This window comes from Gekko japonicus, unplaced genomic scaffold, assembly GCF_001447785.1.
Source record: "Gekko japonicus isolate JY-2015 unplaced genomic scaffold, Gekko_japonicus_V1.1 scaffold3284, whole genome shotgun sequence".
Classification (NCBI taxonomy): domain Eukaryota; kingdom Metazoa; phylum Chordata; class Lepidosauria; order Squamata; family Gekkonidae; genus Gekko; species Gekko japonicus.
The window spans coordinates 95,756-110,969 of record NW_015171600.1 but is presented as its reverse complement, the minus strand read 5'-3'; the positions used below and the strand labels follow the sequence as shown (position 1 = coordinate 110,969).

The 15,214-nt window shown below is 43.8% G+C and overlaps 2 protein-coding genes across 2 annotated transcripts; both read right to left on the bottom strand.

The window, feature by feature from the left end:
• Positions 1 to 1,120: 1,120 nt before the first annotated feature.
• On the bottom strand, positions 1,121 to 6,516 carry LOC107117744 (olfactory receptor 14A16-like). Its single transcript, XM_015419908.1, has 4 exons — positions 6,505 to 6,516; positions 3,714 to 3,822; positions 2,896 to 3,042; positions 1,121 to 1,794 (listed from the first exon to the last, which is right to left on the bottom strand). Exons 1-4 carry the CDS (start codon positions 6,514 to 6,516, stop codon positions 1,121 to 1,123), a joined length of 942 nt encoding a protein of 313 aa, XP_015275394.1.
• Positions 6,517 to 13,707: 7,191 nt separating this feature from the next.
• Positions 13,708 to 14,673, bottom strand: LOC107117743 (olfactory receptor 14I1-like). The gene has a single exon (XM_015419907.1). It carries the CDS (start codon positions 14,671 to 14,673, stop codon positions 13,708 to 13,710), a length of 966 nt encoding a protein of 321 aa, XP_015275393.1.
• Positions 14,674 to 15,214: the final 541 nt, after the last annotated feature.

The window sequence follows — 15,214 nt, the reverse complement described above, 5'->3', positions numbered from 1 at the left end:
GTTCAAACTTGAATTCAACTTTTCATGCTAGAAATGAACACATCTTCACTCCCTATGCTTGTTTCCAATGAAATTGCACGAGTAATTGTGATTTTCACAAGTCACCCTCCATATTTTGGGCGGATCTAGAGAAATGCAAAATCACAACAACTAAAGAAAACTCAGCCCATTTGGAGAGGAGCTGTGGCAAGCGGAGGGGATTTGGCTCAGCACTGGAACATCTGCTTGACATCCAGAAGGTCTCAGGTTCAATCCCAGGCATCTCAAACTAAAAGGATTAGGTGGTAGGTGATGTGAAAGACCTCTGCTTGACACCCTGAGGAACTGCTGGCAGTCCATGTAGACAAGGCAGGCCCTGATGGACCATTGGTCTGTTTGAGTATAAAGCAGCTTCCTTTGTGTGTGTTTGTGTTGGTATGTGTGTTGGTGTGTTGTGTATGTATGTGTTTGGTACACAGACAGAATTATTGAGTTGGAGATAAGGTGCAAGATGCTTTCCTCTGAAGCTAGAAGAGGTCATGGCATCATTGGCAGGGGGCTCAGATTGATGGATTCCTTCTCCTAATTGCAGTTATCTGTTTCAAAATGCTTTTGTTCCATTGTTTTGTTCTAACTCCACCAGTATCACAGTTTAATCCTCACAGCTGTTTACTGATTAAAGGGGAAAGTGAAAAACCTCTACCTATCCCAGCACCTTCTGCTCGTACTTCACAGCATCCAAACAACTCTTTCCTGTATATTATACCATGCATAGCCGAGGGTACAAAACCAATAAATACAATAAACTAGAGAAGACAGTTCAGCCCAGTTTTACTAGAAGAATTTTCCTGGAGCTGGTTTGGAGAAAATGTCCAAAATCAATGATCTTTAACAATGCAGTCTTGATTTCTTTGTTTCTCATGCTATAAATGAATGGATTCAGCAGTGGAGGCAATATAGCATAAATCTCAGAACAAATTACATTTGGCTCCGAAGAAGTGTTACCGGGAGGCCTCAAGTAGGCAAACAATCCAGTGATAAGAAGTGTAGACACCACAGTGAGGTGGGGAAGGCAAGTGGAGAGGGCTTTTTTCCGACCCTGCACAGAAGGCATTCTGAGTACAGTTGCAAAAATCTTCACTTAAGTTATAATAATGTAGATAAAACATCCTCCAGCTAAGCTGCAGCTAAACAGAAGAATTCCAATTTCAATTAGATATAAGTCTGAGCAGGAAAGTTTTAGTATCTGTGAAGTTTCACAGAAGAACTGATTGATCCTATTGGAGCAAAAGTTTATGGCAAAAGTGCCACCAGTATGTAAAGTGCCATTAAGTATACCAGAAACCCATGCACTGGCTGCCATTTGAACGCAGGCTCCTTTATGCATAATGGTCTCATATTGCAACGGATGGCAAATAGCCATATGCCGATCATGCGCCATTATTGTTAGCATGGCAAAATTTGCCCCTACAAATAGGAAGAGGCAGAAAACCTGAGCCACACAGCCTGAATAAGAAATGGACATGCTATTAATCAGGAAGTTGGCCATCGCTTTAGGTAATATGACAGAAATTGAGCCAAGATCCAGAATGGCCAAGTTCATGAGAAAGAAGTACATGGGCATATGCAGGTGATGATCCAGTGCTACAGCAGTGATGATGAGAAGATTGCCAGTCACTGCTACCAAGTATACTGCTAAGAAGACAAAGAAATGTAAGATCTGTAATTCTCGGATATCTGAAAATCCCAGCAGCAGAAATTCAGATGTGGAGGTCAGATTAGGCATTTTGCTCTCAATATCCAGTTGCAGGTTACCTGTAGAGTTGAGTAGAGGAAATAATTTAGAGAACAATCCTCAGCAAGTCTCAGAAACCTACTCTGGTCTATTCAATGGGGCTTTCTCTCAGGGAAGTGTTCTTCTGACAGTACTGTGAACCAACTACGTAACAGTGAATGGGTATTCAGGATTCCTTCTTTGACCTCTCAGGCCCCGGTCACACGGGGGGGGGGGGGGAGCACAGCCAAAGCGCGGCTTTTCTGAGCCGCAGCAAAATAGATGCGTGGCGGCGGGATCAAACAGATCCCTCAAGCCGCCGCACAGTTGCTCCCCGGCACGATCAGATGCCAGGGGGGAAGCCATGGAACGGAGAGGGAGGCAACCAGCTGTGCATGTGTGTGCATGCACAGTTTGGCCGGGAGCCTCGAATGCTGCGGAAGACTGGCGTGCCAGTGATCCCATGGCCACCCTTGCTGCGGAGCTTCAGGTAGGTAGTACTCTTTTCTAGGTTTTTTTTAATGCACGGTTTCACCCGGAAAGGACGGATTGGGGACGGGTGCGCTCCGCTTCCCAGATGTTGCGGTGTGATCACACCCATTTGATGCACCCCCGATTTGTCCCTCTTGTGGGGCAAAACCTCCCGTGTGACTGGGGCCTCAGTCCAGTAGATAAAGCTATTTTGAATGAGCAACAAATGGGCAAAATGGATTGATGATCAGCATCTCGCTGGCTGTCCCATCCTCCACATATTTGTTTTCCCAGACCTAAGCTTGTACAGTTTTCACTCACATAGACTCTGGATGCTTGATCTGGAACTATACTGAATGTCATAGAGGGACTTTAAATTTACTGAACTTGTGCACACATCTATTTTGTAAATTACACAATGACAATTGAGGAACGGGTAGTAGACAGTTTCCTGATTCCTTATGCACACTTTAGCTGCACATTTAACACCTGTTGTTGTATAGACAACCCTGCCTTTATAAAGGTAAGTTACTTTGGAAGCCCCCACCCATGGAATCCTGTAATTTTGACAGACTGGACAACAGAAACTTGTCACTATGGTCCACCATTTTGGTGCACAGTCTCTATCTGTAAGGTGTTAATTAGCCATATTGTACAAGGAAACAATGTACCAAGCCTTGGAGCACTATTGTCAAGGGCCTGTCTTGGATGCCTGGGAATTACTTTAACTCTTCCTTGCTGATATGTGTAAATGTTGCATCCCCCTCTTAGAGCTTTCAACTGATCAATTTCACAATAATGAAAGAAGGTATCCTGAGCTGCCCAGAGAAACAGGACTTTAATCATATCACCATCAGCCACCCTAGTCCTTTGTCCTTATGTTGAATTTTAACTTAGTCTGATTCTGCACACTGAGAAAGCCTCTCAGCAGCCTCCCTGGTAGCTCTACCCCAAACTGGATTTTGTTTCCAGCTCTGAATTCTATTTCTGATGGTCCTTGGGAGAAATGTTTAAAAAGGGCTCTTTTGCCCAGCAATTCAGATTCAGGGTCTCTTGGGAACCAAGAGTGGACTCTGTCTTTCCCAAGGACTATCTCTTAAAGAATCTCAGACAATGTAAACCCCACACACCCCTTCTAATCAGATGTGGAAAGCATATTATGTATCCTCCTTTTTGTCTTCTTAAGCAGCAACAACAACTCCCTTTGGGTGTACTCTGATATTCAGCTATTAAGTTTTGAATAGGTTCTGTCCCTCCACTTTCCTTGCATGCTGCCCATCTTATTCTAAATAAAAGTGTGAATGCCCTTTATCTCTTTCCATTTTTTGGACACAAACTTCCAAGCTTGACACATATATTCATAGGCTGAAGTTCAGAAATGGACACAGATCCATAAGTGCATGTAGAAAGACAGGGAGGAATACATTTGGCACAGTGTTGCAGTCATAAAATACAAACTGATTTTCCAATGTGAGACATTATTGAATACCTTGCAGTCCCAGTTGTTCTCCAGCCTGTTTCATCAGGTTCCCTGTCTCCATTTTTGCTGAAGTCCTGTGTTCAAGGATTAGTTCTTCGTTCTTCATATGGTTCTGACCCTATAGAGAAATAATATTAATTATAACCCAAGACAAATTAAAGAAAGTTAGATTCTATTTCTTCTTCAACTATTTAAGTTCAGGCATCCCTTTGCCCGTGCTATTACTTAGAAGCTGCTGTGGTACTTGCTACAATATACACTATATATATAATATACTGTCTATACTTTATATACATTATACACCAATTACTCTCTGCCCTGGATAGCCCCAGCCAGTCTGATCTCAGCAGATCTTGGAAGCTAAGCAGGGTAAGCTCTAGCTAATATTTGGATGAGAGACCTCTGAGGAATACCAGGATGGTGACGTGGAAGCAGGTAATGGCAAATCACCTCTGCGCTTCTCTTGCATTGAAAACCCTACACGGTCTCCATAAATCAGCTGTGACTTAATGGCAAAAATTGCCTGTCAAATAATAATAATAAAGGCTGTGTGACAGAGGCATTGCTTAATTTATAATTCTGTTCTTGGCAACTTGCTCCCAAGAGTTCAGCTCGCTTAACTGCCAAGGGATGCTGAAGTCCCTGCTGCTGATGTATTATTTCTTCTGTTTTTGTAGCTCACCTAAGTAGATACTTAGAACAGCATGCCTATTTCTGAGTGCTGGAGGTAAGACCAAATGCATCTTAGCCAAATCTATGACAATTGAAGACAACACCTTGAGGGTGCTAAGGCTGTGTGACTTGTGTGGCTAGCCTGTAAGCCACATAGTGTGAGAAAAATATCCAGGCAGTAAAAGGTAGAAAATGTTTTATTCAGGTAAGGACAACATACAGCCAAAAGTTCAGCTCAGATGTCCAGTGAGTAACAACAGGGGTCTGGCTTATATACTCTTGTCGCTCCTCCCAACTTTACCTCACTGCTGACATAATTTGTACATGCTTAGTCTGGTTTTCTTTGTTTCAACAATCATTAATTACACATTTGACAAACAAGATGTTACTTGGCCATGTTTCTACCTTGCAATATTGGTGGTTGTCTTGTTAAACCTCACTGCTGACATAATTTGTACATGCTTAGTCTGGTTTTCTTTGTTTCAACAATCATTAATTACACATTTGACAAACAAGATGTTACTTGGCCATGTTTCTACCTTGCAATATTGGTGGTTGTCTTGTTAAAAATGACCATAGAATCATAGAATGTTAGAGTTGGAAGGGACCTTGCAGGTCATCTAGTCCAACACCCTGCATTCTACAGGAGCATAGCTGAAAGAAAGCCCTAACAACATACCCGAAAGATGGTCGTCCAGCCTCCGCTTGAAAATGTCCAGCGAAGGAGCATCCACCACCTCCCAAGGCAGTCTGTTCCACTGCTCAACCACTCTTACAGTTAGGAAGTTTCTCCTGATATTTAGCTGGTAACAACTCCCTTGTAATTTCCACCCATTAGATCTAGTCTTGCAATCTGGAGCACCAGAGAATAGATCTGCTCGTCTTCTACGTGACAGCCCTTCAGATATTTGAAGACTGCAATCATGTCCCCTCTAAGCCTTCTCTTTCCCAGGCTAAACATACCCAATTCTTTCAGCCTTTCCTCATAAGACTTGAATTCAAACCCTCTCACCATCCTGGTTGCCCTCTTCTGGACATGCACAAGCTTGTCAACATCCTTCCTAAAATGTGGTGCCCAAAACTGGACACAGTACTCCAGGTGAGGCCTGACCATAGCAGAATAGAGCGGAACTACCACCTCCCGTGATCTGGGCACAATGCCTCTGTTAATACACCCTAAGATTGCATTAGCTTTCTTTGCAGTCACACATCACACTGCAGGCTCATTTTATTTGTCTTCGCCCATTGTTCCAGCCTATCTAGATCATTTTGAATCCTGACTCTGTCTTCTTCAGAATTAGCAATCCCACCCAGCTTTGTGTCATCTGCAAATTTGATAAGCATCCCCTCTATGTCTTCCTCCAAGTCATTTATAAAAACATTGAACAACACCGGGCCTAGGACCGAGCCCTGTGGCACTCCACTCAAGACTTCCCTCCATGTAGATGCAGAACCATTTATGAGTACTCGTTGGGTATGATTTTTCAACCAACCATTTCAATCCAACCATGAATGATAAATGCATTTTCTTTGGCTGTTTTCCCAGAATTCACATTTGAATGAACTTTCAGGCTAAGTTCATTCTCAGTATAAAATCTAACTGTTCTTATTACAAAAATGGTTCCTTTATATTGATATATGTGTATATGTGTATAAAAGCACTCTTAATAACATTTTGTGAGCTATTTCTACTAAAAAATATTTTATTAATTAATTAATTTATTTATTTCACTTTTACCCTACCCTCCCACCGATGAAGCAATATATGAACTATATATTGAATTATGGAAAAAATACAAAATTATAGTAATATTTTTTTAAAAAAATCAAACCTTTTACATATATTTTATAATGTTCCAAAGTAGCCTATGGCATAAAGTTTCTGTAGATACCTTAAGCCCACCTATTATTCTTGATCATAATCCATCAGAAGATTTTTGCTGATTTTTTAAAAAATATATAATCTAACAAACTCTGTAATGTTACAAAATATACTATTTTGCTTTAACCAGCAGGGGTCCTTCTTGTATAACATAAGTTCTGCATTCTTAATTAGCCTTTTCAATTAACAGGAGGACCTGTGATTGATATCTTTGTTTTCTGGCTGACCTCTGAGATGACTACATACCTGATTGGCCATGTTCCCATTCTCTGCTTGTTAGCAGTTTGCTAGTCTTAAGCAAAGTTTATTAGAGAATTGAGAATTTAGCTAGTTTTCTATCCTTATAAACATTCAGAGATATTTACTTTTTAACAGTTATTCTTTGCTGTAGACAAACTATTAAAAGTTATGTTTTAACATTTAAAAGTATACAGCAAATAAGGAAAAGCAATATATATACATACTAGTAGCAAAGCCCATTATAGAAGCAATACAACGAGCTCTAGAAAGATGTGAGAGGCACCTTACAGTCCTGGCTCCGTTCCTTGCGTCTCCATATGTGTGAAGGCAGCTGTACACAGCCTCTCAGCATTTTTTAATAACTCATCTCTCCATCCATCTGTCTGCCTGCACAGAGGCCGGCGGCGGCAATCTGCCTTCTCCCCTCTCCCCAGTGCTTGGGCCCATGCTGTGCGCACATGTCTGGCTCATCCCCCTACTTGGCCAACTGGTTGTCTCTGGTGGCCCCCCTTTGCTCTGCCTGCCACCTGCAGGGCAAGTGGGAATGACTTGGGGGGGAGTCACTTATAGCGACCTGCCTGTGTCCTGGTCCCCTCCGGGATTCACAGAGAGTCATCAGCAAAAACAGAAGGCCACCCCCCATCACCAGAGGCATTCCGTGGCCCTTCGCCCACCTGGAACCATGGAGTTGTGGAGGAGCAGTTAGGCCAGCGGTAGGGCAGCAAAGGAAGCACCGGGTGAAGACAGTGGCCAGGGACAGGGCCATGCCCAGGAGCCCAGGAGGCTGTGGGGACTGGAGACTCAGCCAGTCCAGGTGAGCCTGAGCAGCATGGAGCCAGGAAGAGCCTCTAGGCCAGGGGAGAAGGAGGCTAGAAGTCAGGGCCCCAGCCAAGTGACCCGTCCTTTCTCCTGAGCCGAAGTTCAGTTGTGAGTTGATTTTTGGTACATGCTGGCTCTGTGGGTGGGACTCCAGCAATGTGGCCCTGGATTGGCACACTGTCAGAGTGACAGGTCCAGGAGCCAAATGCTGTGGGAGCATGCAGAACGTTCAGGAAAGAGTCACCCCAAAATAGAATTATATATAAGGATATATAAGGATTTTCAGTAAACCAATATTTATATGTTAAAACATTTTAAATTTAAAGAAGGAGAGTTTCTTTGAAGTAGTGAGCTTGAACAAAGATCTTCATTATGACAGGTCATTATTGTGGTGAACCATATCATCCTAATTAAAAAGTGTACTGATGCCTTCTTGGTGCTAGAATACCTGTTCATTAGGAAAGTCTTTTCTCTGGCCATTAAATGAAATATAAAACATCTGTTTCTACAATTCTGTTTAGTTATTATTAGGTTAGGAATCTCTTCCTAGAAATCCCATAGTCTTTTCCAAGAGGCCTCTGAAATGCCAGCAATAATCAATAGATTATTATTTGTACCTCCAAGCTTCCTCTACGCTATCATTGCATTAGAATCTTCCATTTTGCTACCCCACACCCTAAAGAAAGATTCCACAACAGTTTGGGGTTAGGTTTAAGTTTATTAAGAATTTTAATCTACCCCTTTTTCTGCAGACCTTCTGACTGCCTTACATTTGTTCCAATGCAGATGGCCTACATGTGTTCCAAGCTTGCCTCGATATTTTCATCATTAATTGCTTTTCTTTACCAATACATTCAGTCTGCACAATCACACCCTTCCCTTGTGTTCAGCATATGAGTTCAAAGGGATGCTGAATACTGAGAGTGCCTCAACAGGTATGTGGTCAATCTCGGTGGCGGCCCCATACTGGTGGAATGTGCTCCCAGAGGAGATCAGGGCCCTGCGAGATCTTTTGCAGTTCCGCAGGGCCTGTAAGACAGAGCTCTTCCACCATTTACAGTGCAGCAGGGCCTGTAAAATGGAGCTCTTCCACCAGGCCTTCGATTAGGAGCCGCCGCCACCATTAACAATAACTGAAGCCTGATGCCTGGCCTATTACTGATAGCCTGTGCTCGCCAACCGAAACTGAGAAAGATCAACGGACTGAATATCAAGTGAAGTTATAGAATGTGTGAGGCCATCTTTGATATCATAAAGTCAACTGCTAGCACTTTAATATGATGTAAGCCGGTTTTAATGAATTGTTAATGAATTGTTTGAAGGGTTGTTTTTAGATGTATGATATCTATTGATAGTGTACTTTTATTATATGAGCTTCCCTGAGCCTGCCATGATGGGGAGGGTGGGGTACAAATTTAAATAAATAAATAGATCTTTCCATGGTAGGAAGGAAATCATCAGCTAGCCAGCCACCCTTACTCACACTTCTAAACTACATGTGCAGGCTTGTTTTTGGCTGGCATCCATTTAGTGTCATTTTGGGCCAGCTAGTGTATTGCACTTATGATATTTGAGCTGATATATACATTAGAAAAGGTGTTTATGGTTTACTAGCTATAACTGGCCCCTCAGCAAGACCACTAACAATGTAATTCCCATGTTCAGAGGCAGTAGATTTGTGAATGCCAGTTTTGGGGAGGAACTGATAGCAGTTCCCTTTATTCCCCACTGGTAAGATTTCCTGTTCTGCATATGGAATAGGATACTGGACTAGCAAGATTTTTATTTTATTCTTATGAAAGGTATAGGGCATGTAGTCCTATCCTCATTTTTACAGAATGATGAAAAATATAATTCAGTGCTTCCTCTGCATATTTAAATATCCTGTGGAATTATTAATGGGTGTGGGAAGAAAAGAGAATGCAGTTTTTCAGTATTAAGGGAAAGATGTTCTGTGTATGCCCAGAAGTGGTCTTCTTCCAGATCTCAGTCCATGCTGAAAACAAACTCTTGAGATAAACCATTTGGAAATCCTGGCACAGACTGAGTAATTGAAAAGAAAAAATTCTAGAGTGGTAGTCTGTTGTAAAAAAACCCAAAAAGGAAACTTGTGCTACTATTAGAAAAATTACAGATGTATTGTCGTTCCAGCTATCATGGTTAGAGGACATCAGGGCCCTGTGGGACCTTTCACAGTTATGCAGGGCCTGCAAGATGGATCTCTTCCACCAGACCTTTGATTAGGGAGCTGCACTGCTTAGAATGAGGCCCTGGCCCCAACACCAACATCAGTAGTAACATCAGTATTAATATTATTATACCACCAACAGCCTGACACAACTCAGACTATGCTGACTGTATACTGTGATTGCTGCAAATATTGGCCATTGTTATATTAGTTGTACTAGCACTTTATAATTTATTATATTTAGGATTGTATTGTAGTGATGTTATTAAGCTTCTTGTTTTAATGTTTTATACAGTTTTGTAAGCCGCCCTGAGACTGCTTTGCAGGGAGGCAGGATATAACTCAAATAAATAAATAAATAAATAAATAAATAAATAAATACATAAATAAAAAAATAAAATAATCTATTTCATCACATGCATGAAGTGAATTCTCAGTCTGTAGATATAGATACACACATGGGGAAGGGGCTTCGTCATGTGCCCCGCCCCCTGTACCTCACCTGGGGGAACTGCGATCCCCCGCGATCCCCCCTGAAATGACCTCTGCTCCTATGGAACTATGATAGCATGTAATTAGTTTGGTGTAGTGGTTAAGTGTTTGGACTCTAATCTGGGAGAACTGGGTTTGATTTCCCACTCCTCCACTTGCAGCTGCTGGATGACCTTGGGCAAACCATAGTTCTGTCAGAGGTGTTCTTGAAAAAGAGCAGTTTCTGTCAGAGTTCTCTTAGCCCCACCTACCTCACAAGGTGTCTGTTGTGGGAAGGGGAAGGGGAAGGCGTTTGTAAGCTGCTCTGAGACTCTGAGTGAAGGATAAATTCAATCTCTTCTTCTTCTCTTCTTAATTAAAAAAACCTTATACACAAGTGAAACAGGAATAAGCCCCATTGCATAACCCTGCAGGTTCTGCCAATATGAGGTACAGGAACCCCCACCCTTACCACTTCCTTGACTACGAATGTATTGCTCTTTCATTGAGCAACACTAACCTTCATAGCTGCTGAGAGTAAATGGGCAATAAGTCTTCTCTGTGATGAACTTCCAGTGAAGTTGCCATATTACTCTATTGTAGCATAACAAACCAGAAGTCCAGTGGCACCTTGGATACTAACAGTATTAATTATAGTATCAGCTTTCATGAGACACAGCTCACTTCTTTGGATACAATGAGAAGAAAGAAACTTCTTTACCAAATTTTTGCAAAAAAACAACAGAAGTAGAGGGGGAAAGTGGGAGGAGTTGTCGAGTCTTCATTAAAAAAACAAAACAAACCTAATTCATCAGTTCCAAGATGCAGGAAAAAGATTGTGGAACTTCTATCTTCTTTACCACCCAAGGTTAAAAATAATGTACAGGACAACCACTCCCAGAAAAATATACAAATCCATTCTCATAGATAGGGTTTCCAGCCTCCAGTCTGTCTGGAGGTCACCTGGCAATACAATTAATCTCTAAGAGATCAATTCCCCTGGAGAAAAATGGCCCCTTTGGAAGGTAGACTGTATGACATTATACCTGACCAAAGTACCTCCCCTCCCCAAACCCCACCCTCGTCAGGCTCCACCTCCACCTAGGACTTCTAGCATGCCAAGCTGCTGCCACACCCCTGTGACATGGTTCTTCCTTGAGAGACCACCTCCCTTGCAAAACTCCTCCTAAATCCATGGAGTTGCCTTACACCGAATCAGACCATTGGTACCTCCCAGCCACGTTTTAAAGTGGTTGTTTCAGTTTTACTGTGAATCATTTTGGCTAGCTTGGTTGGGAGGCAATTCATGTTGCTAAATTAATGAAATGTAGCACAGTGTATCAATTTGCCCACTCTATTAGAAGTAAAAGCTTATAGAACACTCTCAGTTGACGGAAACCCCTGTCCCTGGTTTTAACGATTTGGAAACAGTTATGAATGTCTATTGTTCTTAACCAAACACTTTACTTACCCTTCCCAGATACCATGCTTGGCCCCATTACAATGCGCTAAGTCTGAACTGCACCCTATTGTAGTCAAGGATCCTGTACCCTTCTCGGCTGATGATATGCATGAACACAAACTGTTTCTTAAACTGAAATGCATCTAAACTGGCACAAGTCACAACAACCCTGCTCCTGTGCTGTTTTTGAGTTTGGGTGCTGAGACCACCTCCTAGAAACTACTGCAGCCCTGCGTTGGATTAGGATGGGGAGGGATGTTTTGCCTTAAACTGAGTCAGGCCCCACAATCCATCAAGGTCAGTAGCATCCCTGTAAACTAGCAGCAGAGACTCAGGAAGAAGCCATGGGTGGCACTCCACAAAATTGCTGAGCGGTCGGGTTAGAACGGATAAAAGGAAGTACTTCTTCACCCAAAGAGTGATTAACACATGGAATTCACTTCCACAGGAAGTGGTGGCGGCTACAAGCATGGACGGCTTCAAAAGGGAATTAGATAAGCATATGGAGCAGAGGTCCATCAGTGGCTATTAGCCACAAGGTATAGATAGGGAGTCTGGGGCAAGTGATGCTCTGTCTTCTTGGTGCTTGGGGAGGTCAACAGTGGGAGGGCTTCTAATGTCCTGGCCCCACTGGTGGACCTCCTGATTGCACTGGTATTTTTGGCCACAGTGTGAGAAAGTGTTGGACTGGATGGGCCATTGGCCTGATCCAACATTGGTGTCTGTTATGTTCTTATCTTAAGCCTTCACCCCTCCCAGTCAGGTTCATCTCAATGGAGATGCTGAGGAGTGAACCTGCAGACAAAGCAGACACTCATTCACTGTGGCCCCGGACCTCTCCTGGGAAGAGAGCGGGTTTAGTGCAGGCCCAGAGCATCAATGAGGATGTAAGTTACTCTGCAGTAAGGGCAAAATGGAAATTAACCAGCTTACACCAAGTCCCAGGAAGAAGTCTTCCGCCTCCCCCGCCATCTGGCCCTTTGGAATGGAGATGCTGGGGAGTGCATCTGGGACCCAACCAGTCTGCCCCGAGACAACTCAGGGTCCACCACCAGGCCAGAAGAGCATGCCCAGCCCCTTCCTATCTGGCTCTCACCCCATTTCTGGCTTGAGGTACGAGAAGAGCACCAGCCCCCAGCCATGGCCCTCTAGTAAGGGGAACCTCCTGGCAGCAGTAGCCATCTGCTCCCCGACCACTGTGACACTGGCAGGGTGTGCAGCCTCCCGCTATTGGAGGTGAGGCATGGGGAGACCTCATCCACTACTACAAGCCACCATATTGCTGCCTGGTGAGGTGGCGACCTGCTGTGGGGGGAGGGCTCTCCCCCAAAAGTGAGATGGCATGGTGGGGAGGCAGGCATCAGCTAGTGAGTGGGGGTGGTGGCAGACTGAGTTCAGAGGCCTGCAGCCTCCTGGAGTATTGGCAACCTGCCAAGTGGGGGGAGGGCTCACCCGATCAGTGAGCTAGTGTGGTGGGTAGGCAAGTGGCAGCCACCAGCCAGCTGGCTGCCGTGGCTCACACCCAAAATCCAAAAGGAGAGTTGGCTGGAATTACCTACAAACACTGGTTGTCGGCCCCCAGAGACATCCCCTGCTGATGAAATGTGCTTGCAACCAGCCCAGGGCCTCCGGGACCCCCTCCCCCTGCTGATCCAAACCCCAGATAAGTTCGCTGTGTGGTCATCCAGGTAACCATCGCTCCACGTGGAGCCTTTCATTGCCCAGACACTCAGTTCTGTCCTCTTCTGGGCTCACGCTGGACTGATCTGAGGAGGAAGGGCAGCTGCCACCAAATCCTGGCCAGTGAGCCAGCCCTCGATTGGCCAGTGCCCCCGTGCTGAGCCACAATTGTCCCCCCCCCCTCAGGATTGTGCCACCTCAGAAAGAATGAGAGGCAGGCAAATGCCAGCACCTACTCCAGGGGCAGGCAACAGTCTTTGAGTGGTGGTATAGTGATCTCTTGACACAGGCAGAATTATTGGCTTGGAGTTGTGATGCAAGATGCCTTCCATTGGGGCAAGAAGACCTTCTGGGATTGTAGCTGAAGGGTGACCTCAATGTCTTCCACCTTCTAATTGCAGTTATCTGTTTCAAATCATGTTTGTTCCAAGTGGGAACCCCAACTCCAAGCTTCAAATTTTTAGTCCTCACAGTTGAGTACTGGAAGAAAGGGAAAGGCAAAAGAAGGCCAAAGCCCACCAACTTCTGCTTGTGCTTTACAGAATTTAATATACAATGCCAATAAAGAAAATCACGCAAAAAAGATCATTCAACGCCATTTTCCTCGAAAAAATTGGCTGGAGCTGATTTGGGGAAATTGTCCAAAACCAGTCAGCCTTAACAATGCAATCTTGATGTCTTTGTTTCTCATGCTATAAATGAAGGGATTCAGCAATGGAGGCAATATAGCATACATAACAGCACAAATTACATTCATTTCAGAAGAAGTGTTACCGGGAGGCCTCACATAGGCAAACGTTGCAGTGAAAACAAGCAAAGACACCACAGTGAGGTGGGGAAGGCAAGTGGAGAGGGCTTTTTTCCGACCATGCACAGAAGGCATCCTGAGCACTGTTGCAAAAATCTGCATGTAAGTTACAATGATGTAGACAAAACATCCTCCAGCTACGCAGATGCTAAACAGAATAATTCCAATTTCAATTAGATATAGGTCTGAGCAGGAAAGTTTTACTATCTGTGGAAGTTCACAGAAGAACTGGTTGATTATATTGGAGCAGAAGGTGATGGCAAAAGTGCCACCGGTGTTTAAAGCGGCATTAAGTATACCGCCAATCCATGCACTGGCTGCCATCCGAATGCAGGCTCCTTTATGCATGATTGTCTCATATTGCAATGGACTGCAGATAGCAACATACCGATCATGTGCCATTACTGTTAGGATGGCAACATTTGACCCTGAGAATATGAAGTAGACAAATACTTGAGCCACACATCCTGAATAAGAAATGGACCTGGTGTTCAGGAGGGAATTGACTATAGCATTTGGTACCATCACAGAAACTGAGCCAAGGTCCATAACAGCCATGTTCATGAGGAAGAAGTACATGGGGGTATGGAGATGGTGATCGAGCACTATAGCAATGATGATGAGAAGATTACCAGTCACTACAGTCGCATATACTGTTAGGAGGACAAAGAAATGTAAGATCTGTAGTTCTCGGATAGCTGAAAATTCCAGGAGCAAGAATTCAGACGTGGAGGTAAGATTGGGCATTTTGCTGTCAGTATCCAGTTGCAGGTTACCTGTAGGGCTGAGTGGAGTAAATGTTTTAGAGAACAATCCTCAGCAGGTCTCCTCAGAAGCCTACTCTGGCCTATTCAATGGTCTTTTCTCCCAGGGGAGTGTTCTTCTGACTGCACTGTTAATAAACTAACATAAGCGAATGGTTTTTTAGGATTCTTTGTTTGACCATCTCAGCCTGGTAGCTAACCTTGTGTTGAATAAACAAAGAATGGGAGATTCTGCACATGGCCAAACTGCATGGGTGATCAACACCTTTCTGGCTGTCCCCACCTCCACGTGTTAGTTTGCTGAGACCTAATCTTCTACAAGTTCCATGTCCATGGACTCTGGAAACTTGACTTGGAACTATACCAAACCTCACAGATGGACTCATATCCAACTCTTGCATGCATAGGAAGGGACAACGGACAGTTTCCTGATCCCTTATGCATCTCCACATGTAAAGGCTGTTATTACATTGACAATACCTCTCACCCCACATGTGTGTTTTGGGAGTCCTCTCCCTTGAAGT

What these genes read in the sequence shown, in the direction of transcription:
- LOC107117744 (XM_015419908.1), bottom strand. An exon ending in AGAACAACTGGGACTGCAAG is followed by an intron (nt 3,043 to 3,713) that starts GTATTCAATAAT and finishes TTCTCTGGGCAG; the next exon opens with CTCAGGATACCTTCTTTCAT. An exon ending in CAATAGTGCTCCAAGGCTTG is followed by an intron (nt 1,795 to 2,895) that starts GTACATTGTTTC and finishes TCAACTCTACAG; the next exon opens with GTAACCTGCAACTGGATATT.
- LOC107117743 (XM_015419907.1), bottom strand. Translation starts at nt 14,673, where the DNA reads ATGCCCAATCTTACCTCCACGTCTGAATTCTTGCTCCTGGAATTTTCA.